The 25,054-nt window shown below is 47.4% G+C and overlaps 1 protein-coding gene across 6 annotated transcripts in view; it reads left to right on the top strand.

Moving 5' to 3' along the window:
- CEP89 (centrosomal protein 89) overlaps nt 1-25,054 on the top strand; it is a 106,350-nt gene that overhangs the window by 29,927 nt on the left and 51,369 nt on the right. For all 6 annotated transcript variants that reach the window (XM_077288650.1, XM_077288653.1, XM_077288651.1 and 3 more), the window contains 6 exons: nt 230-363; nt 5,686-5,736; nt 7,721-7,804; nt 12,078-12,181; nt 12,588-12,703; nt 20,873-21,053. In XM_077288650.1, coding sequence (XP_077144765.1) covers nt 230-363; nt 5,686-5,736; nt 7,721-7,804; nt 12,078-12,181; nt 12,588-12,703; nt 20,873-21,053 — 670 coding nt within the window. The remainder of the gene's footprint in view (nt 1-229; nt 364-5,685; nt 5,737-7,720; nt 7,805-12,077; nt 12,182-12,587; nt 12,704-20,872; nt 21,054-25,054) is intronic.

Consider the following 25,054-nt stretch of genomic DNA (forward strand, 5'->3'; position numbering starts at 1 on the left):
GAGGGGGGTCACATTGCGACCTCTAGGGTAATGTGACTGCGACAAACAAGTTGCAAAAATAAATCCGACACGGTTGGACTTCTTGCCGCTTGCTTTTCATGGTCAGTTTCCAGTGAATTTTGGTGGTGCACCCTAAGTCTCCATGTAGCCCCAGTCGTATGCTCCAAGGTGTTACGAATAGGCCTTATTGCTTGAAATATATATATTTTTTTCTTTATCTCAACCACAGCAGAGCTGGTGTCTCTCAGAGAGCAGGCACAAGAATTAGTAGATGAGAACGATGCTTTAAAAACTACGATCCATCGACTGAATGTGGAGCTGAGCCGCTATCAAACGAAGTATCGCCCTTTATCTAAGGAAGAGGTGAGGTCTCCTTATAACTATTTTTTCTTTTTTCTTCAAACTGCCACCCAGCGACGTAGTATATTGCCCAGCCAGGTAGTATATTGCCCAGCCACGTAGTATATTGCCCAGCCACGTAGTATATTGCCCAGTGACGTAGTATACAGCACAGAGCCACGTAGTATATTGCACAGCGACGTAGTATATTGGCCAGTCACGTAGTATATTGCCCAGCCACGTATGTCACAGGTTAAAAAATAAACATATACTGACCTTCCGAGGGCCCCTTGTAGTCCTGTCGCCTTTGTGCGGTGCACGCGGCAGCTTCCGGTCCCAGGGTTAGTATGAGCGCAGGACCTGTGATGACGTCGCGGTCACATGACCGTGACGTCATGGCAGGTCCTTCGCGCGCAGGACCTGTGATGACGTCGCGGTCACATGACCGTGACGTCATGGCAGGTCCTTCTCGCATAGCATCCTTAGTACCGGAACCTGCAGGCACGAGTGCATCGTCGGACTACGGAAGGTGAGAATAGCAGGTTTTTTGTTATTATTTTTAACATTAGATCTTTTTACTATTGATGCTGCATAGGCAGCATCAATAGTAAAAACTTGGTCACACAGGGTTAATAGCGGCGGTAACGGAGTGTGTAACCCGCGCCATAACGCGGTCCGTTACCGCTGGCATTAACCCTGTGTGAGTGGTGACTGACTGACTGGAGGGGAGTATGCGGGTGCCGGGCACTGACTGCAGGGGAGTAGGGAGGAACTAATCGGACTGTGCCTGTCGCTGATTGGTCGCGGCAGCCATGACAGGCAGCTGGCGAGGCCAATCAGCGACGCGGGATTTCCGTGACGGAAGTTGCCGACAGAAAGACGGAAGTACCCCTTAGACAATTATATATATATATATATATATATATATATATATATATATATATATATATATATATATATATATATATATATATATATATATATATAGATTTTTGTTCACAAAAGAAGATGATGTTGCGTAAAACATATGCACACAATACTCAAGAAACCATAATGAAGACTATTCTTAAACACCAGGCCTCCCAACTTTTAGTGAGACTGCACATGAACAGTCCCACATCACACGAGCTAAACTGATGCTTTGGTTTAAAGTCCCGTTATTTTTTTTAATTAACGCTGATTATTTGCCACGTTTGTAAAATTGCATTCTGTTGTTGCCAATCAGATCATTTGAATCTGACATATCCTGTGGTATGCCCTAAATCCCCAACGAGGGGGTGTTACACATGTGTCCCAGGCCTGGGCTTTACTCCTTACGCCCGATCCGCTAAACTTTTTTGTGCTCCAAGTTGGGCTTTGCAAGTAGCTTGGTGTGCTCCCATGTGTTGAACTTCCTGAGCCTGTGTAAGGTATCCCATGACATACATCTAGGTCTTGGTATTAAGACTTTTAGTTTGTCTGTGCACAAATCCTTTCTGTGCTCTCTAAACGTCTACTGGCTGCCTGTGGCTTACAGTCCCCCTGTTACTTGGCTGCAGACACCTGGACGTCTCCGGTCGGCCTGCGACTTCTAGTACCTCTGCTACTCATTTACAGTCTTCCAGGATTTTTGCTACGTGCCTACCTGTGGTTTGCAGGAACTCTGCAACCTGTCTGCGGTCTCCAGAATGTCTCCTGTCTGCCTGCAGCTTCCAGTACTTCTGCTACTTGTTCCTGATCTTCCAGGATGTCTTCTGTCTGCCTATGGCTACCAGTGTCTGTGCTACCTCTCTGAGTTTCCGGCGTACATCAACTACCTGCTGCAACAACGCCCATGTGCCCACCTTGACCTTGGGCTTCATGGATCCACCTCGCCTAAAGAGGCCTTAACAGGGGCTAGCACTTTAAAGGAAATCTGACAAAGGCAGATGAGTCACCTGATTCACAAGCTGCATGTATCAGACTGTAGCTGTATGATTTCAGCCAGGTATGTTTGCAGCGTTTCGGAGAAATATATACTTTTAAAAGCCGCCGGGGACTGAGCTGCAATGGACACTAATCAGACAGGCAGGTCCCCAGTTGCTTTTCTCCTCCCACTTCTCTTGAGTGACAGGTCTCTCCCTGCGTGAGTGTATACGGAGAGACCTGTCACTCATGGAGAGTGGGGAGAAGCCGCTGAGGACCTGCCAGTCTCTTGCAGCTCGGTCTCCATCAGCTTTTAAACTCTGCAAAGTTTCAGAGAAAATATAGTTTGATAAACCGACTGTGGACTATATAATGAGACCTGACTAGTCCGATGATGTTTCCTGACTGGGATCCATTCCATTTGACCGACAGGTCTCTTTGTAACACATGGAAGAGACCAGTCAATCAACTGGGGCAGAGCAGGAAGGAGGCAGCCAGGGTTATCTGCAGCCCCATGGCCAAAAAGTCAGTTATCCTCACAGCTTACATCGCCCCATACTGCACATCGGCTGTGCTTGGTTTTGCATCTTCGTCCTATTCACTAGAAGGGAAACATTTTCTGCCCTAATTTCATTTCGGTCATGATCCTCTTCCAGTGCGAGCGGAGCATTTTCCTCCAGGTCCGCTGATTTATTTTATTTTTTTATTATTTCTTATAAGTGACATTTATGTCCAGGCTGAGGGACATACGGTGTCGGTGGGGTGTCTGTGCTCCCGTGCTGGCCCAGCGCTTTGCTCCTGCTGTTTGCTGGCTGCTTCCACTTTTGCAGCCATGAATAATGCAGAAACTCATTTATACTGTCAGTGTAAATGCGATCTGCAGGGTGCAGAACCAGGGAGAAGCCTGCAGCTCCGCACCGCAGAATCGACTGCTCCGATTAATTACTAGCCTTCTGTACCCATAGCTTGTTAACCTCAACCTACGTGGGTGGAGTAAGATTTAAAGGGATAGTCCCTTCTTGAATCTAGTGCCATTCAATACTCTTTAGGGGTCCCAGCGGTTGCACCCGCAACAGTCAGTATCTTAACCCCATTTATCATTTTAGCAAGGACTGCAGAGATGGAAGGTATTTACCCCTTTCCATTAGATACCTACTGGGGCCTACCCAATTTTTCAGATCAGCGGACTTGTTCCTCCATTTTTTTATTTTTTGCCTGGTGACAAATCTGCTTTCAGGAGGAGTTCGATGGTGACTCCATGGAGTATAAAACTTGGATCCCAGCGATCTTCGTAAATGGTTAGCAATATAATCTTTGAATGGAGAAGATGGTTTATAAAAACTGTGCTTAAAATAAGAAAAAAAAAAGTGTTTGTATGCGACTTTTTGCTTTAATTAAATTGATTTAATTTAATTTACAGATTAAATAAAAATAAGCAGTAAATGAGGCTGCGAGTTGTTGCGTAAGTCGTTGGCTCAGGAGACCCCCTTTGCAGACTCCTTCCCGTCTCTCAGTGACTGGTGAAGCTCGGTGAACTGTGATTGAGACGTCCCGATCTGTCAGCCTCGTACGTCACCGCGCCACCTTCTGATCCCTTCTGACAGCAGACACCCGGGCCCCCCCCTCCCCCGCTCTGGTCTCTCCCGAGGGACATTGCTCAAGTCTAAGAACATTTCAGAGTCAATTTTCCTCCTTAATCGCAAGGCTGAGCCTTGAACTAGTATTTCAACAGAATAAAAAATAAATATTTATTTATTTTAAAGCTTTCACATGTTGGAAAACTAATGGATCCTATTAGCATACAATTCCCGTTTCTTTTCCTGTAAGGGTAGTGCTGCTGAATACATTATTCGCACCATCAAAATCGCCAGCTATCCAATATAAAGTACACACATTTCTACTGGGATGTGAAACTGTTGCCGTCATTTGAAAACAACTTTCCATACATCTGTAGCACATGTGACTATAAGATACTTAGTAGTATTTATCAGATTTTTTTTTCTCCACTTGTAAGCCGCGTCTTATTTCCTCCCCTGCTCCTGAAGTCATTTAACTGCTGAAATCTGTGTTGCTCGAGACATGTCAGTCTGCCATCTCACTGAAGGGTCCGATTATAGATGCATGGTGATGTCTACATAAAGGGGAGAGGCGGAGGTACACACACAAACAGTGCTGCTGCTTTATAGTTTGTGTATCTCATTCCAAAGCTGGATTCCCAGTTACACTGCTCAGTACTGCTGTATAACATCCTCCATGCTGCAGCTTTTTAATAAGTGACTTAACTCACCCAAGTGCTGGATTCACAGTTACACTGTTCAGAACTGCTTTAGAGGGTCTTCCAGGCTGTAGTTTTTTAGAACGTTATAATCTGGCCCTAGTGCTGGATTCATAACTGCACTGCTGTAAAATGTCCTCCATGCTGCAGCTTTTTAGAAAGTGTTTAATCTTGCCCTAGAGCTGGATTCACACCTACACTGCTCAGCTCTGCTTTTTAATAAGTGATTTATCTTGCCCTAGTGCTGGATTCACACCTATGCTGCTCAGTACTGCTGTATAGTGTCCTCCATGCTGCAGATTTTTTTTTAGAAATTTTTCACAATCAAAATAACCACAAAATATTAAGATTTTAACAATCAAAATAGACAAAGAATAGAATCAATGAGGATAGGGTACATTAAAGGTTAACTGATGGAAAACATTTCCCTCTAGTGGCATTAAAACATATTACAAACTAAAACAATAAAAGTCTAAAGTTCCAGATAAAAAAACTTGTATATATTTGTTACACCTCATATCATAATAAACCAAACCCCATCCACTTATGAAATTCAAATTTCTTATTTAACAATCATCAAACAAGACAGGACATACACACATTAAGGGGTAGGAAAAAGGGGTACAGTAGTCCAAAAAGGTTCTCTGTTGAGCCCAGAAATAATCCCAGGAAGTCCAGATAGTGTTAATGATTGCGAAGGTAGACAGATTTGATACTGTCATGTATTCCATTATATGAATATCACATGCTGCAGCTTTTTAGTAAGTGATTTCTCACCCTAGTGCTGGATTAAGTTACACTGCTCAGTATTGCTTATAGTGTTCCTGATGCTGCAGCTTTTTAGTAAGTGATTTATCTCTCCATAGTGCTGGAGTCACAGTTACATTGCTCAGTAGTGCTGCATAATCGCCTCCATTCTGCTGTCACTTCTGAACATGTTCTTCATAGACAGGAGAGCAGGAATCCATCATGTCTGTATGGGAGACACAATAGCAGCTAGTCTACACCCATTAGTTCAGATGCAACTGAAATTTAGAAGTAAAGCCTGCAGAGGAAAAATGCAGGATACAAGTCTTATAATGGCCAGTTCCTTACAATGGTTGTTATATTTTAAGAATGCAATGTAATGTAACTATCGTTTTTTCACACCCCTCTGTTAAATTTGTTCCTTCTCATCTGGGTTTCAGAATGTAAGGATCGGTGGATTACCTTCCAGAGGACCTCCACCACCGTGGCTCGTAAGTTGTGTTTTTTTTTTTGTTTGTTTGTTTTTTTTTTTTATTATGGGTCCAGGTTGCAGCTTGTGGCGGCCATCTATCTGTGACTTCTATTGCAGAACAAGTAGGGGGAGACTATTTAATTGTTGCTGAAACCCTGCGCACGTCAGCTGTAAAAGGTCTGAACGTTTTTCCTTCATCTCCCAAACAACCCGTCATTTTATTGGAAACATTTCTGGCAGGAGCAGGCAACCTTTACATTGACCTTTTCACAGCTTGATATTGAGTTTTTGAAGTTTCAGATCCAAAAAACTCTCCTACATTTACAAATGTGAACTTTTATGTTGTTGAGTATTTTTTTTTTTTTCACTCCCTGGTTGAAACGCTTTATTATTCATATTGCACAGCGATTTTACTGTATTTTCTTACCGTCCCATTCAAGACTTTGATCAGGTGACTTGTGTTCAGGACCAGTTTTAGACAAAGTGGGGCCCTGGGCAAAATATTTAAAGTGGGGCCCCAAATGCTGACATATTGCACCATAACAAAGAAAAATTTAGATTGTGTTTACACGCGCTGAGTTCAGACAGCTAAACGATCGCGATAGACAATATTGAAGTCATTCGATGCTTGTTTCCTGGCCTCTTTATACTGGCCGAAGAACAATGATGGGGACAGAGCTGTCACTAATAGATCAATCTGTCCCCATACAGTATCCTGTTATCAGCAGCACTTCTGCAGTTTTCACTGGGCGATGTGCTGCTGAGAACAATAATTTCTGTTCCGGCATAAATCCAATCACTTGATGAATAGGCAGCATTTTGCTTGTTTAGTATAATGTACTCCATAGTCCTCCACATAGTATAATGTACCCCATGGTCCTCCACATAGTATAAAGTGACCCATAGCCTTAAATTTAGGATAATACACAACACATAGTCCTCCATATAGAATAATGCACCCATATAGAATAATGCACCCCCCATAGTACTCAATATAGTATAATGCACCCCCCATAGTCCTCCACATAGTATAATGCACCCCCCATAGTCCTCCACATTGTATAATATACCCCATGGTCCTCCACATAGTATAAAGTGACCCATAGCCTTAAATTTAGGATAATACACAACACATAGTCCTCCATATAGAATAATGCACCCATATAGAATAATGCACCCCCCCATAGTACTCAATAGTATAATGCACCCCCCATAGTCCTCCACATAGTATAATGCACCCCATAGTCCTCCACATTGTATAATATACCCCATGGTCCTCCACATAGTATAAAGTGACCCATAGCCTTAAATTTAGGATAATACACAACACATAGTCCTCCATATAGAATAATGCACCCATATAGAATAATGCACCCCCCCATAGTACTCAATATAGTATAATGCACCCCCCATAGTCCTCCACATAGTATAATGCACCCCATAGTCCTCCACATTGTATAATATACCCCATGGTCCTCCACATAGTATAAAGTGACCCATAGCCTTAAATTTAGGATAATACACAACACATAGTCCTCCATATAGAATAATGCACCCATATAGAATAATGCACCCCCCATAGTACTCAATATAGTATAATGCACCCCCCATAGTCCTCCACATAGTATAATGCACCCCATAGTCCTCCACATTGTATAATATACCCCATGGTCCTCCACATAGTATAAAGTGACCCATAGCCTTAAATTTAGGATAATACACCACACATAGTCCTCCATATAGAATATTGCACCCATATAGAATAATGCACCCCCCATAGTATTCAATATAGTATAATGCACCCCCCATAGTCCTCCATATAGTATAATGCACCCCAGGCAAATGCTTAGTCCTCCTGTCCCTAGCGCCTGCCCTGCTTGTCTTAGATTTAATTCCCCCTTTTTTTTTTTTTTTTTTTTCTTTAGCAGGTGGCTCATATGAAATATTAGACTTGGCCACTTTAAGTTCATCCATTAGCTTCTAGTCATTAATTTCTTCTGCAGTTGGATATGAAATATTTGTCACCGCTGTTACTCGCCTATGAAGACCGAATTAATGAGAAGGATAACCTGATCCTGGCTTTTGAGGTGAGCCATGATTTACCTTTTCGTGAAAGGAGTTTAGGTTACATTTCTAAATTTAGAGATTTCCTTTCAATTATTAGATAATTGCTGAAAGGGGACCTGTCGAATGATTTTGTCCACCACCACCTGACCGCTCCTCTTCTTCGCTTTCTAAAAGTCTCCTTTGTAGCCCGAGCAGACACCTCATCTCGCAAAAAAATGTCTATTACCTGTGCTCCATGTACAATTTATCGCTTTGCCGTCAAGAACCAGGAGACCCTTGAGTCAGATCAAGCTTCCCAGCACCTCTGGGTTTGACTTGATTGTCATCTCCAAGGACAAGGATTGGGATGCCGAGCTACAAGACAGTCGGTGACAATTTGGGGTACTAAAAACAGGTTCCTTTTCAAAGATCAGATGGGATAGGGGATAACTTCCCAACTAAAGCCCCCGTCTCACTAAGCGAGATCGCTAGCGAGATCGCTGCTGAGTCACAAGTTTTGTGATGCAACAGCGACCTCAGTAGCGATCTCGCTATGTGTGACACGTAGCAGCGACCAGGCCCCTGCTGTGAGATCGCTGGTCGTGTCGGAATGGCCTGGACCTTTTTTTGATCGTTGAGGTCCCGCTGGGTAGCACACATCGCTGTGTTTGACACCTTAAGGCCCCGTCACACACAGCGACGCTGCAGCCATACAGACAACGATGCTGATCGCTGCAGCGTCGCTGTTTTGTCGCTGTGTGGTCGCTGGGGAGCTGTCACACAGACAACTCTCTCCAGCGACCAACGATCAGGGGAACGACTTCGGCATCGTTGAAACTGTCTTCAACGATGCCGAAGTCCCCCTGCAGCACCCGGGTAACCAGGGTAAACATCGGGTTACTAAGCGCAGGGCCGCGCTTAGTAACCCGATGTTTACCCTGGTTACCAAAAAAAACAAACAGTACATACTCACCATCTGATGTCCGTCAGGTCCCTTGCCGTCTGCTTCCTGCTCTGACTGAGTGCCGCCGTACAGTGAGAGCAGAGCGCAGCGGTGACGTCACTGCTGTGCTGTGCTCTCACTTTACGGCCGGCAGTCAGTCAGAGCAGGAAGCAGACGGCAAGGGACCTGACGGACATCAGATGGTGAGTATGTACTGTTTTTTTTTTTTTTACATTTACGCTGGTAACCAGGGTAAACATCGGGTTACTAAGCGCGGCCCTGCGCTTAGTAACCCGATGTTTACCCTGGTTACCAGTGAAGACATCGCTGGATCGGTGTCACACACACCGATTCAGTGATGTCAGCGGGACCTCAACGACCAAAAAAAGGTCCAGGCCATTCCGACACGACCAGCGATCTCGCAGCAGGGGCCTGGTCGCTGGTACGTGTCACACATATCGAGATCGCTACTGAGGTCGCTGTTGCGTCACAAAACTTGTGACTCAGCAGCGATCTCGCTAGCGATCTCGCTATGTGTGACGGGGCCTTTACCAACGACCTCGTTGACGACTCAGACACTGAATCGTCATAATAGCTCCCATGTGACATCGTTGTACAGGTCGCTGGTGAGATGTCAAACAGTGAGATCGCAGCAGCGATCGTTGGAAGATCTCACTGTTTGACATCTCACCAGCGACCCATAGCGACGCAGCAACGATCCCTGAAGGTCGTATCGTTGTCGGGATCGCTTTAACGTCGCTAAGTGAGACGGGGCCTTAACTGAGAACGTGAATCTGAAGAACCCTGTCTTCTCTTCATACGGGATCACCGGAGATGGCCAAGAGCTGCGCTCGCCATCTGCGCTCGCCATCTTCTGTTTCAGAATCCGGATGGATTCCAGCTGTCAGAACCCTAGCCATTCGGGAAGTTATACCCTATCCTGTGGATAGGTATTCAATTTTAGTCAGTCTAGGAAAATCTCAGTGGTTTGGATCGCTCAATGCGACTGTCCCCGAAAGCCACATTCACCTACAGAGACAAATGGGCACACTGGTTTGCTACATCTCTGAAGTGTTACCTGCGAACGCGTGTGCTCATTCGTCTCGCACATAAGTGTTGTCCTTGGCTGATTGTGGCAGATGCAACCTTGGCACTTGGTCCGTGCTGCATACGGCTCATAACTCTACATTGGAAGACGGAGCGTCCTGCTTCAGGACTATAAGGTGTTAAGTGATTCTACATTGCCGGCTGTGGTACTGCATACAGGGGATGGATCAGGATTGATACTGGTCATGGCCAGTCTGTGCTGCAATGTAGATTATTGTGCCTGCTCGTCCACTTCACAATAATCATTTCTCTGTTTGACGGAGCACTTAAAATTCCCGCAAACTGAAAATTGTGCGCACAGTTATGGAAATGGCTTTTTCTTCACCTTCGTCGCTGATTATTCTCATCTGTTACGCAAGCAAATTCCTTCGAGCTTACTTGTTTTCATACATATTAATGGCCGGCAGGGAGGGTTTACAAGGTAATTTGCCTGCGCAGGCAGCAGCAAGGCCGATGTGTTGTCAGAAGCCTGGTAACTAGCATTGCCTTACCAGATACCCGGGGGAACCGTATTCACCTGGCTACAACCAATTAACCATAACGACCGTGACTTGTTTTATAAAGGCCCCCCCGTACATTTTATCTTAATGTGTTCTGGTAATGTTCATCCCCAACACACCTTCCTTGCTGCCGGACCTCCGCTGCGGATACGTGGGAATGTAGGTGAAAGGTTTTATGTTTGCTGCCTTATCATCCAGGGTCAGAGGGTACGGTAAAAACAGCAGCTCGATCTCCAACTTTACCCACCCTTGCAATTTCAGCAAATCTGTGGTCAAACTCCACGGTCCGTGTGCCAGAGATTTCTGCCTGCATATAGGAAACGGTTGTCCCATGCAATCTTTGGATTGTCTATGGAGCACTCTACACGAGACTAAATAATTTTATTTTCTTTATTCCCCAAATTGACTTGGCAGAATAAAGCAGAATTAAGTTTACACGCATCAGCTATTTCCGAAATATTGTTTTGCTCACAGTCCTCGGTGACTTCTTCCAGGAGCTGTTGCATCTTACCTGCGGATAGACAGAAGTGGGTTTGGCACCAATGCTGTACATTTTACAGCAGATGGATGCACATTTTGGCTGCGTGGTTTTATCTGGCGGAACAAGTTGAAAACATAAAGCATGCATAATTTAGTTACACTTTTTTTTTTTCCTTTTTTCGGGATACATTATTGCAGATATATTCTGTAGAAAACAGTGGTAGTTAAGTTCTACTGGTAATTAATTCAGAAATCTCAGTGTTTTCACAGGTTTCCTGTGGTACTTAAGGGGTTAAAAGCCCCGTTTTTCAGTTATTTACAGCTTTGTAAATGTTGGTGGGGGGCCTCAAATGCGACTGTTTCTATTAGTGTGGATTTAGAGAAGCTAATAATGTGGAAATTACTTGAGGTTCAGGAGCTTGAAAGCTTTTTCATGATAAAATTGTGCCATTAGGATTCCAGTTATAATGGTTTTCTTTTTCCACCAAAACGAGGATGATGAGGGCCCAAAATACAATCGGATGCAATATTTAGATCACCGTGTACCTTCACGTTGTACGAGCATGGATATTTATATATCTGTGGTTTGAGCACTCATGTAGCACGTCATCTGACCTCTTATGGATTGTTATATGTATACGAGATTAGAGCAGCCGTCACTACATGAATCCATCACCAGAACCACCATCGGTACATGAATTCTGCACCAGAACCACCATCAGTACATGAACTCTGCACCAGAACCACCGTCAGTACATGAGTGCTGCATCAGAACCACCATCGGTACATAAATTCTGCACCAGAACCACCACCAGTACATGAATTCTGCACCAGAACCACCATCACTAAAACATGCCTTTTTTATTTTATCCTTATTGATACCATAAGATGCCATTTATATGCTGTCATTGGGTCACTTTTCCATACACCTACCGTATCTTTTAAATCTGAAGATCTTTTGCAAGGCGTATTAGCGAACTGTTCTCCTCCAGAAATAAAGGGGATATGTATAAAATAAAATACATTTTGTACATGTTTCCTTTAATTTTGAGGTGTTTTTTTGACTTTTTTTTAATGAGCCAGAGAAGTTTTTAGACTTCTGGAAGTTTTTATGCCTCCACTTGTTCCTCTGCAAAGTCAAAATGTAACATGCGTGAAGACAGGAGAACAGATCTGAGTACGGACGATCTGATTATTGCTCTCTAGGGTTATTTGATGTCTCGATTTTTGTTGGTTCTTGATTGTTTGTTTTTTGTTTTGTTTTTTTGCACCCATCCTGATTAGGAGGAAATGAAAACCTTCAAAATGAGAGTGAAAGACGTTATCGGGGAGAATGAAAAATTGCATCAGCTTTTGAAACAGGAGCACCCTGTTTCTAATAAGGAGTGGTAATTATATATTCTTTTATCTTTTTCTAAATATATGTAATGTGTGTGTGTGTATACGCCTCAATGATGAAATTGCAACAGCAAAAAGGAAAAGTTGGGAATGCTGGAAAAAATGAAAAATGCTGCTGAAAAAATGGAGTAAAAAATTCTCTATTTCTTCAGTCTGGAGTATGAGCCACACGCAGAAGTCCTGCCACTTCCAGCATCGGCTGCTATTGGTGAGGTTATTAATTGATCATCTGAGGAAGGTTCTATTGGACAAATCATCAAGATCCACTGCTGGCACCACTGGTTCTAATGTAACGCTGAGCTAGAGGGGTCCAGTCTGTCTTTGTTTGTTTTTTTCCCTACAAATATTAAACTTTATGATAATTTACCCGTGATTGATCGTCACCTCTCGTTTTAGGGAGCGACTGCAAGCTCATTATAAACTCCTCCAGGAGGAGAACAGTATTCTGACAGAGAGACTAGAACTGCAAGAAGGAAAAAGCCGAGAGACTCATTCCCAACATGTCCAAGAAGGTGAGATTACCTGCCCTGGATTTTCGTGGAGGCTGTTAGACTCTTTGCCTCTGGCTCTGATACTTTGCACCCTGTGTATTACTAGCAGGTGACACAAAGTTATTCCAATATCTATATCATCACTAGTGATGAGCGAGCATGGTCTGATGACGTGTTATCCGAGCACGCTCGTCTCCTAATCCGTGCTCGAAAAATATGCATGAACCGCTGCTCGACAGCCGCAACATATGCTGGGATTACCTGTTTGTTAGGCAATCCCTGCTTGTGTTGCGGCTGTCGAGCAGCTGTGGGGACTCTAGCATATTTTTCAAGCACTGTGAAAATACTCTATTAGGACACGAGCATGCTCAAATTACACCTTATCCGGGCACACTTACTCATCACATCTATTCCCAATATAGCTGACTTTTTTGCTGATCATTTTTGGGGATTGGTCCACTACTGAAATCCCCAAAAATCACAGGAATGAGGGTCCCGAGGCTCCTTTTTTGAACGGAGCTGTAGTTGTGCATGTGTGCATCTGTTCTATTAACATCTATGGGACTGACAGAGACCTCTTCCGCTCTTTATGTGGTAGCTTGCAATTTTGATACCGTGATTTCTTTATCGCTTCATTGGGGGACACAGGACAACCATGGGTGTATGCTGCTGCTGCTAGGAGGCTGACACTATGCAAAAAAAGGAAAAGGCGTAGCTCCTCCCTCTCAGTATACACCCACCGACAGGCACCAAGTACCTCAGTTTGTGCTTAGTGTCTGTAGGAGGCGGACCTGGATCAGATCCGCTGCTAACCTTGAATTCCTTTACAGGTTTTGTTGTTTTTATTAACGATTTGGCTTTCTTTTTCAGATACAGCATTCAGGGATTCAGGGTGCATCTCCCACCCTGCCTCCCCAGGAGGGCAGCTGAGCGAGCAGTGTGGTGTCGTCCGCATCGCAGCTCTCAGACCGCCGGCAGGACATTATCCCGTCACCCTCCCAGGTGCTCCATGGTCTTTATGGTGGCGGTCCTTGCCAAACAGTCCCCCTCACCCCTCTCCTCGGAGTGGGCTGAGAGGAAGACGGTGGTCACCAGCGGTGACCCTCCCCCTTGTCTTTGGGGTCGAGGCCGTCTTCTGGACGAAGGATTCCGTATCCAGCGACCCCTCTCTCAACGGGCCCCTGGACGATCCTCTCTCCCCACTCTGCCTGTGGAACCGGACATGCAGGTACCAAGCGCTTCAGCGGCAGCCGCTTTACCACAGCAGTATCCTCCCCTGACTAGATGTGCAGCGCTCTCTCCCTGACACAAAGTCCTGGCTTTTTTACTTTCGTTTTCAGCGCTGCGGCTGGCCACGCCCCCCTCCTCGGGCGCGCTTTTTCGGCGCTCTTTTCCTCCTCCACTCAGGATGGCTCTTACATCTCGGGCACGCCCTCTCCTTTTGGTGCGGCCCTATCAGGAGCCTTGGCTTATCCTCACAGCTCCGTGCACAGGAGAATCGTGCGTTGGGGACACAGATAACTCTGCTCTGTGGTGCGGTAGGATTGCGACGCTATATTGTCCCCTCCCTCGGTATTATCCATACCACTGTAGGCCCCTTAGTCTTTTTTGTAGTATAGCGCTGCAGAATCTCCTTATGTCCACTCTTTTGGAGCCTCCCTTCCTGTGCTCGTTGTAAGATAAAGTGGTCAGTAGGCCAATCGTCGCCTCTCTGCCAGTCCTGCAGTCCTCCTGCCATGTCTACCCCGCAGGAAGCTTCTGACTCTCGGGATGGGGGCGCTCCCCCTCCCCCTGAGTGGGCCGTTGCTATCTCGCAGTCGGTCTCTGATTTGACTAAAGGTACCTTCACACTAAACGATATCGCTAGCGATCCGTGACGTTGCAGCGTCCTGGCTAGCGATATCGTTGTGTTTGACAGGCAGCAGCGATCAGGATCCTGCTGTGATATCGCTGGTCGTTGGTTAAAGTTCAGAACTTTATTTGGTCGTCAGATCGCCGTGTATCGTTGTGTTTGACAGCAAAAGCAACGATGCCAGCAATGTTTTGCAATGGTAACCAGGGTAAATATCGGGTTGCTAAGCACAGGGCCGCGCTTAGTAACCCGATGTTTACCCTGGTTACCATCGTAAAAGTAAAAAAAACAAACACTACATACTCACCTTCTGATGTCTGTTACACGTCCCTCGGCGTCCGCTTCCTGCACTGACTGAGCGCCGGCCGTAAAGTAAAAGTACAGCACAGCGGTGACGTCACTGCTCTGCTGTTAGGGCCGGCACTCAGTCAGTGCAGGGAAGCGGACGCCGGGGGACGCGAAGGTGAGTATGTACTGTTTGTTTTTTTACATTTTACACTGGTAACCAGGGTAAACATCGGGTTACTAAGCGCGGGCCTGCGCTTAGCAACCCGATGTTTACCCTGGTTACCCGGGGACCTCAGCATCGTTGGTCGCTGGAGAGCGGTCTGTGTGACAGCTCTCCAGCGACCAAACAGCGACGCTGCAGCGATCGGCATCGTTGTCTGTATCGCTGCAGCGTCGCTTAGTGTGAAGGTACCTTAAGGTGTCTCAGTCCCTGGTCCAGGCGCTTGAACGTCTTCCACAGCTACCTACAGCCACCACTGCTCCGACCGTCCCCCATGGCAAGTCGGTCCCACCTGACCCTGAACCTCAGGGAGACAAATCAGCCAGCCGCTCTAGAAAGAGGACTCTTCCTGGCTCTTCATCTAGTTCTCCGGGTCCCTCCGCAGCGCTCAAACTGCTCTCCTCCTCCCAATTCCCCTCTTCGGAGGAGGACATTGGGTCTGATGTGGATTCCCAGTCCGGTTCTGACTCTGATTCAGACCAGACTTCTAGCATGCAGGCTGTCGTAGATAGTCTTATTTCGGCTATCTCGCAAACCCTCAAACTAAAACAAGACAAGGTTTCTCCCCAGGATTCCTCTGTCTCTTTTAAGTGGGTGAAGCGTCCCTCTCGCTCCTTTCCTACCCATGATAAGTTTGAGTCTACCCTGTCTAAACACAGGGAACATCCTGAAAAGCGTTTTTCGGGTAGAAAACATCTGGAGATCTTCCGTCTTTCTTCCAAGACGGTTCTCTCCTTACCGGATGTCCCGTCGCTTAAGGACGCATCGGACAGACAGATTGAGGCACTGGCCAAGTCAGCTTTCGAGGCAGCGGGTGCTTCCCTCTGTCCCAGCTTCGCTTCCACCTGGGTGGCTAAGGCCATCTCTGCCTGGGCCAAGATTCTCCGCCGGGGCATTTTGGCTTCGGCCTCCCCTACCGAGCTGGCTGACCTCGCAGACCAGATTAACCACGCATGTTCGGCCAGGGCAAGCAGCAACATTGTCGCTATTCGCCGCATTCTTTGGCTGAAAGCATGGAATGCAGATGCTACCTCCAAAAAGTCTCTCACCAACTTAGCATTTCAAGGTTCCAGGCTTTTTGGTGCTCGTCTGGATCAAATTATCTCTGACGCGACTGGTGGCAAGAGTACCTCTCTCCCCCAGTCCAAGCCAAAACGCTTCTTTAACTCAAATGGTCCTCGGACATTTCGTCCCTTTCGGCCGCTTGCTGCCTCAGATTCCTCATTGCAACAAGAGCGCCCCGCTACCACGGGCGAACGCAGAAAACCCTCTTACAAGCCTGCTCCCCAGGTGGAGGTCCAGGGCTCTACCCCCAGGCAGTCCAGACCTCATTCCAACAGATACCGTTCTAAGGGTACCGTCACACAATGCCATTTTGATCGCTACGACGGCACGATCCGTGACGTCGCAGCGATCGTATGATTATCGCTCCAGCGTCGTAGACTGCGGTCACACGTTGCAATCACGGCGCTGGAGCGATGCCGAAGTCCCCGGGTAACCAGGGTAAACATCGGGTTACTAAGCGCAGGGCCGCGCTTAGTAACCCGATGTTTACCCTGGTTACCAGCGTAAACGTAAAAAAAACAAACAGTACATACTCACATTCCGGTGTCTGTCCTTCGGCGTCTCAGCTTCTCTGCACTGTGTAAGCACAGCGGCCGGAAAGCAGAGCGGTGACGTCAGACGTCACCGCTGTGCTCGCTTTCTGGCTGGCCGGCGCTCACAGTGCAGAGAAGCTGAGACGCCGGAGGACAGACACCGGAATGTAAGTATGTACTGTTTGTTTTTTTAACTTTTACGCTGGTAACCAGGGTAAACATCGGGTTACTAAGCGCGGCCCTGCGCTTAGTTACCCGATGTTTACCCTGGTTACAAGCGAACACATCGCTGGATCGCTGTCACACACAACGATCCAGCGATGTCAGCGGGAGATCCAGCGACGAAAGAAAGTTCCATACGATCTGCTACGACGTACGATTCTCAGCAGGATCCCTGATCGCTGCTGCGTGTCAGACACAGCGATATCGTATGGATATCGCTGGAACGTCACGGATCGTACGGTCGTAGCGATCAAAGTGTGACTGCGTGACAGTACCCTAAGTGATGGGTCGCCCCCACCTGGGAGTCTTCCCAGGGTGGGAGGCAGGCTTCTCTTCAAAGACACCTGGCTGTCAGTGATCAGCGACGCCTGGGTCAGAGAGATTATTACCTCCGGGTACAAGATCGAATTTTCTACCCTCCTGGAAAAATCGCTTCTTTCTCTCTCGTCCCCCAAAACAACCGTCCCATTTACCCGGTTTGCTCCAAGCCGTGGCGTCTCTGGTTGCCGCCGGAGTTATAGTTCCCGTTCCTTCCGACGAACGTTTTTCCGGGTTTCATTCGAACCTTTTTGTAGTCCCAAAGAAGGACGGGTCTCTCCGCCGTATCCTGGATTTGAAGCTTCTGAACGGCCACGTCCGACCTCGCCACTTCAGGATGGAATCCCTGCGGTCAGTGATCGCCGCCATGGAACCCGGGGAGTTCCTCTGCTCGGTCGACATTCAAGATGCGTACCTTCATGTCCCCATCTGCGTACGGCATCAGAGATTCCTTCGATTCACAATCGAAGACAATCACTACCAATTCACAGCTCTCCCTTTCGGTTTAGCGTCGGCCCCCAGGGTTTTCACCAAAATCATGGCGGCGGTCAAGGAGCTCCTCCGTTCCAGGGGGATTCTCGTTATCCCCTACCTGGACGATCTGTTGATCAAGGGTTCCTTTCGTCTAGACTGTGCTCAGAGTCTCCAGGTCTCTCTGGACACCCTGACCCGTCTCGGCTGGATCAACCGGACCAAGTAGTTCTCCTCAAAGCGGTCCGTTTTCTCAAACGCCCAGCTCCCCGGTCGCTTCGGTTCTGCATGGGAGTCCTGGGGAAGATGGTGGCCTCCATAGAGGCTGTTCCCTTCGCCCAGTTCCACACCCGCCCTCTCCAGCTATTCCTCCTATCCACCTGGAACAGGTCTTTGGATTCCCTGGACCGCCCCGTCCACATTCCTCTCCAGGTTCGTCAGTCCCTAACCTGGTGAACGCTGTCCTCCTCTCTCCTGAGAGGGATATCATTTCTTCCCCTTCAATGGCAGGTCATCACCACCGATGCCAGCCTACTCGGGTGGGGAGCAGTCTTCCGACATCACATGGCTCAGGGCCGTTGGACCACCCAGGAAGCTCTTCTTCCCATCAACCTTCTGGAGATCAGGGCAATCTTCCTTGCGCTAATACACTGGCAGTCTCTTCTGACGGGTCTCCCCGTCCACATCCAGTCGGACAACGCCACGGCCGTGGCATACTTAAACCACCAGGGTGGGACTCGCAGCGGCCAAGTAATGGCAGAAGCGGCAAAGATCCTTCGGTGGGCGGAACGCCACGTTCCGGCCATATCAGCCGTTCATATCCCCGGGGTCGAAAACTGGGCAGCCAACTTCCTCAGTCGCCAGGGTCTAGCAGCGGGCAAGTGGTCTCTCCACCCCGCAGTTTTTCGACCAAATTTGCCTTCGCTGGGGTACGCCGGACGTCGACCTTATGGCGTTCTAGGTGAACCACAAGGTCCCTCAGTTTTTCGCCAGATCCCGGGACCCTCTTGCCATCTGCCACGACGCTCTGGTAATTCCATGGTCCCAGTTTCAGTTTCCCTACCTGTTCCCTCCCCTCCCCTTGATTCCAAGGGTGGTAAAGAAGATCAAGTTGGAAGGTATTCCAGTCATACTGATAGCGCCGGACTGGCCAAGGCGGCCGTGGTACGCCGAGCTCGTAAATATGCTTGCCGATACTCCTTGGAGACTCCTGGATCGGCCAGACCTCCTCTCGCAGGGACCTCTCTACCACCAGAGTTCTCAGTCGCTGAGTTTAATGGCATGGCCGTTGAAGCCGCAGTCTTGAAGAACTCTGATCTCTCTCCCCAGGTCATACAGACCATGATCAGAGCCAGAAAACCGGCGTCTTCCCGTATCTACCATAGGTGCTGGAAAGCGTTCTTCCGGTGGTGTGAAACTAATGAAGTTTTTCCAATGTCCTCTACTCTTCCGGATCTTCTTGGTTTCCTCCAGTCTGGTCTCGATTCGGGCCTATCCCTAAGCATACTCAAGGGACAAGTGTCCGCTCTGTCGATCCTTTTCCACAGTGACCTTTCCTCCATTCACCAGGTTAGGACATTTCTTCAGGGAGTTGCGCATATCGCCCCTCCCTTCCGTCCTCCTTTGGATCCTTGGGACCTTAACCTGGTCCTTGGTGCTTTTCAGGCTGCCCCCTTTGAGCCTCTTCAGGACGTGCCCTTTTCCCTTCTCTCTTGGAAGGTCGCCTTCTTCATTGCCATTTCATCTATCAGGAGGGTCTCCGAGTTGGCAGCCCTGTCATGCCGTTCCCCCTTCCTGATTCTTCATCAGGATAAGGTAGTTCTTAGACCGGTTCCCGAATTCCTTCCCAAGGTGGTCTCGGCTTTCCACATCAACGAGGACATAGTCCTTTTATCATTTTGCCCTTCTCCGGCTCATCCTTTGCAGAAGTCCCTTCACAAGCTTGACGTGGTCAGGGCCATTCGGGTCTATCTTTCTAGAACCGCTCCCTTCCGTCAATCCGATTCTCTCTTTGTTGTTTCCGAGGGTCCTCGGAAGGGCCTTCAAGCGTCTAAATCCGCTATCTCCCGCTGGATTCGCTCGGCAATTTCAGAATCGTACCGTCTTCATGAGGCACATCCTCCTTCGGGGGTGCGAGCTCACTCCACCAGAGCTGTCGGAGCTTCTTGGGCTGTTCGCCACCAGGCTTCCGCCTTGCAAGTTTGCAAGGCTGCAACCTGGTCGTCTTTGCACACGTTTTACGAGGTTCTATCGGGTTCATACCCAAGCCTCGTCCGATGCAGGTCTTGGTAGGAAGGTACTGCAGGCGGCGGTCGCACACCGACCGACCTGAGACCTTTTCTCATTTCCTTTCTGCCCACCCTTTTCCGGGACTGCTTTTGGACGTCCCATGGTTGTCCTGTGTCCCCCAATGAAGCGATAAAGAAAGAGGGATTTTTGGTACTTACCGTAAAATCTCTTTCTTGGAGCCTTCATTGGGGGACACAGCACCCTCCCTACTTGTTTGTTCTGATACCGTGTTTGGGGACTGGAGGCCCTAGTTTAGTTGGTACCTTTACTATTATGGGTTCTGTCGCTTCTCCTACTGCTTTTTACACTAACTGAGGTACTTGGTGCCTGTCGGTGGGTGTATACTGAGAGGGAGGAGCTACGCCTTTTCCTTTTTTTGCATAGTGTCAGTCTCCTAGCAGCAGCAGCATACACCCATGGTTGTCCTGTGTCCCCCAATGAAGGCTCCAAGAAAGAGATTTTACGGTAAGTACCAAAAATCCCTCTTTTGCCCTAATAAATAAAGAGAGCGTAAAGTTCATGTACACTTTTAGAACAGCCTTTTTTTAAAACTATTTTTGGCCATTTTTTAACATAAGGAAGTTACCGGTAAGTCGTATAAAGCAGGAGCCAGAACAGGGCTATGCAGATTTTTATTTTTGCATCTTTAAGACATAAATCTGATTTGCTTAGCAGCATAAGAGCGACTTCAAGTGTCGTGATATTGATTATGCAGCCGATCATCACACAGTTTGCATGTAGATGCTCGGAGCTGGTTTTAATGGCGCCATCCGTCTTTGGTTCATGGTTGTTACTTGCAGCTGCCTTAGGAAAATAGAATTTAAATAGACATTTGCATTGCAGGGCCAAACTATTGATTACTGGAATTATGCCTTAAAGTGACCTTGTCAGCGTTCGCCATAGATTAACCTAAATATTCCTCCCCCTCGCAGCCTCCCAATTAACCAAGCAGCTAATGGTTTTGGAATCTACAAAACGGAGTCAAGAGGAAGAATTGTCAGAATTTCAGAAGCAGCAGGAAGTTTTACGCTCCAAGTACAACGAGCTGAAGGCGAACATGGATGGCAGAGTTGCCGCCGAGGAGCACGTTGCCATGGTGAACGAATTAAAAAGGTACAGCTCCTCGCCCCGTGTAATGAGTAGTAACATCTCCCATCAACATTTATTCACTTTGTACTGGCGCGCCGAGCAGATCAGCGGCACAAAGGGGAATCAAAGGTCAGAAATGATTCCTCTGTAATGTCTGACCGGAATAGCGCAGCGTTTCAGATTTGGCTCTTCAAGCATCCGAGGCACGTATCTGCTTTTCCTGTTATCTGCCCCTAATCAGTTATTAGTGCTGGAAGCTTGCCGTCCGCTAGACCACAAAGTTTGCACCGATGAGATTTCCACTCATCAGGGAAGAAACAACTGATGGCAACAACTTTCTCCTTCGCCGCATTGGGGGACACAGGACCATGGGTGTTATGCTGCTGTCACTAGGAGGCTGACACTAAGTTGAGACAAAAAAGGTTAGCTCCTCCCCTGCAGTATACACCCTCATGCTGGCTTCCAGAGACCCAGTTCAAGCTTAGTGTCCGTAGGAGGCACACTGGATTTAAACCTTGTTATTCCGGACGAAGGGGGCGACGGATTCTTTCATGTTCCGATCTTCCCCGAACCAACAACAGGCGAGCACGGGAGTTTCACCTCTCCGTATCCTCTCCTGCGACGTGGGAAGCCACTGCCTGAGCTGACCTTTTTGGGCGACGGGCCCCTTTCACGGGCACCAATCTCCCCCCGAGTAACAGACGAGCACTGGTGTGTTACCTCCAGTATCCTCTTCTGCAGCCAGGCCTTTTATTGCCGGACTTCTGCCCTGCCCACCAGGTTTCACCCTCGGCTGTACAGAGGCACTATTCCCTGTGGCATCCGTGCAGCCCCCACTGCATCACCACTGAAAAAGAGCGGATGATGGAAGGAGGCAGACGGTTCCTCTCCACCCCCCCTTTTCATGGGGATGGTGGATGGAGGCTCCCCCAACCCTGCACCGTCCCATGTTGCCTGGGCACCTTTATGGGGTAAGTGCAGATGGCGCGCGCCCCTGCCACTGGGTATGGCCTAGGGCAGTGATTTTCAACCAGTGTTCCGCGGCACACTAGTGTGCCACGACACATGGTCGGGTGTGCCGCGGGGAAAGTTCCCCAAACTATGGTGCCCCCATCTCCTGTCCGCTCCCCTCCTCCCTCCTGTCCGCTCCCCCGGTCCTCCTGTCCGCTCCCCTGGTCCTCTGATCCCACCCCCCCATACTTACCTAGCTCCGATGTCCCTCCCGGTGTCCGGCCGTCTTCTCCATGGGCGCCGGCCGGCAGATTCGTTCCTATACATTTTGGTCGCTGTGATAAGTTCTATCACAGCGATCAAAATAAAAAAAATTGTAAATAAACCCCCCCCCCTTTATCACCCCCATAGGTAGGGACAATAATAAAATACAGAAAATATAATAATTTTTGTTTTTCCATTAGGGTTAGGGGTAGGGTTAGGGTTGCACTTAGGGTTAGGGTTGCACTTAGGGCTAGGGTTGCACTTAGGGTTGCACTTAGGGCTAGGGTTGCACTTAGGGCTAGGGTTAGAATTAGGGTTAGAATTAGGGTTGCAATTAGGGTTAGGGTTGGAATTAGGGTTAGAATTAGGCTATGTGCACACAGTGCGGATTTGGCTGCGGATACGCAGCGGATTCGTATCAGTTTTCCATCACGTTTACAGTACCACGTAAATCTATGGAAAACCAAATCCGCTGTGAACATGGTGCGGAAAATACAGCGCGGAAACGCTGTATATTCACACCGAGTGAGTATAAATACATTTAGAATCTATATTATTAACCCCTTCCCGACATTTGACGTACTATCCCGTCGAGGTGGGGTGGGCCCGTATGACCGCCGACGGGATAGTACGTCATAGCCGATCGGCCGCGCTCACGGGGGGAGCGCGGCCGATCGCGGCCGGGTGTCGGCTGCATATCGCAGCTGACATCCGGCACTATGTGCCAGGAGCGGTCACGGACCGCCCCCGGCACATTAACCCCCGGCACACCGCGATCAAACATGATCGCGATGTGCCGGCGATGCAGGGAAGCATCGCGCAGGGAGAGGGCTCCCTGCGGGCTTCCCTGAGCCCCCCGCAGCAACGCGATGTGATCGCGTTGCTGCGAGGGTCTTACCTCCCTCCCTGCCTGCTCCAGACCCGGATCCAAGATGGCCGCGGATCCGGGTCCTGCAGGGAGGGAGGTGGCTTCACAGACGCCTGCTCAGAGCAGGCACTGTGAAGCAGCCTGCACTTCAATCAGATCGGTGATCTGTCAGAGTGCTATGCAAACTGGCAGATCACCGATCTGTATTGTCCCCCCCTGGGGCAAAGTAAAAAAGTAAAAAAAAAAATTTCCAAATGTGTAAAAAAAAATAAAAAAAAATATTCCAAAATAATGAAAAAAAAAAAAAAATATTATTCCCATAAATACATTTCTTTATCTAAATTAAAAAAAACAAACAATAAAAGTACACATATTTAGTATCGCCACGTCCGTAACGACCCAACCTGTAAAACTGCTACACTAGTTAACCCCTTCAGTAAACACCGTAAGAAAAAAAAAAAAAAAACGAGGCAAAAAACAACGCTTTATTACCATACCGCCGAACAAAAAGTGGAATAACACGCGATCAAAAAGACTGATATAAATATCCATGGTACCGCTGAAAACGTCATCTTGTCCCGCAAAAAACAAGCCGCCATACAGCATCATCAGCAAAAAAATAAAAAAGTTATAGTCCTGAGAATAAAGCGATACCAAAATAATTATTTTTTCTATAAAATAGTTTTTATCGTATAAAAGCGCCAAAACATAAAAAAAATGATATAAATGAGATATCGCTGTAATCATACTGACCCGACGAATAAAACTGCTTTATCAATTTTACCAAACCCGGAACGGTATAAACGCCTCTCCCAAAAGAAATTCATGAATAGCAGGTTTTTGGTCATTCTGCCTCACAAAAATCGGAATAAAAAGCGATCAAAAACGGTCACGTGTCCGAAAATGTTACCAATAAAAACGTCAACTCGTCCCGCAAAAAACAAGACCTCACATGACTCTGTGGAGCAAATGTGGAAAAATTATAGGTCTCAAAATGTGGAGACGCAAAAACTTTTTTGCTATAAAAAAGCGTCGCTGGTTTCACACTTGCGTTTTTGTCTGCAGCGTTTTTTGCACAAAAAAACGCATGCGTTTTTTCCCTATATTTAACATTGAAAACGCATGCGGTTTTTTTGTACGCGTTTGGTCGCGTTTTCAAACGCATGCGGGTTTTTTCTGCATGCGTTCATTTTCAGAAATACAACCTGCAGTATTTTCTTGCGTTTTTAAGCACATGCGTTTGTTTGCGTTAAAAACGCATGCATTTTTATCGAAAAAAACAGAAAACACACTGAAAAGCCACCCACCACCATCAAGGTGATAAAGGGATCCAAACCCTAACCCTAACTCTACCCCTAACCTCACCCCTAACCGTTTAATGAACATTTTCTGACAGTCATAGTGCCACGTATTTCAGTGCCACGTATTTCAGTGCCACGTATTTCAGTGCCACGTATTTCAGTGCCACGTATTTCAGTGCCATGTATTTCAGTGCCACGTATCACGTATTTCAGTGCCACGTGTTTCAGTGCCACGTATTTCAGTGCCACGTATCACGTATTTCAGTGCCACATATTTTAGTACCACGTATTTCAGTTGCACGTATTTCAGTGCCACGTATTTCAGTGCCACGTATTTCAGTGCCACGTATCACGTATTTCAGTGCCACGTGTTTCAGTGCCACGTATTTAAGTGCCACGTATCACATATTTCAGTGCCACGTATTTCAGTGCCACGTATTTCAGTGCCACGTATTTAAGTGCCACATATCACATATTTCAGTGCCACTTATTTAAGTGCCACGTATTTCAGTGCCACGTATTTCAGTGCCACGTATTTCAGTGCCACGTATTTCAGTGCCACGTATTTCAGTGCCACGTGTTTCAGTGCCACGTATCACGTATTTCAGTGCCACGTATTTCAGTGCCACGTATTTCAGTGC

Source organism: Ranitomeya variabilis, chromosome 2 (assembly GCF_051348905.1).
Source record: "Ranitomeya variabilis isolate aRanVar5 chromosome 2, aRanVar5.hap1, whole genome shotgun sequence".
Classification (NCBI taxonomy): domain Eukaryota; kingdom Metazoa; phylum Chordata; class Amphibia; order Anura; family Dendrobatidae; genus Ranitomeya; species Ranitomeya variabilis.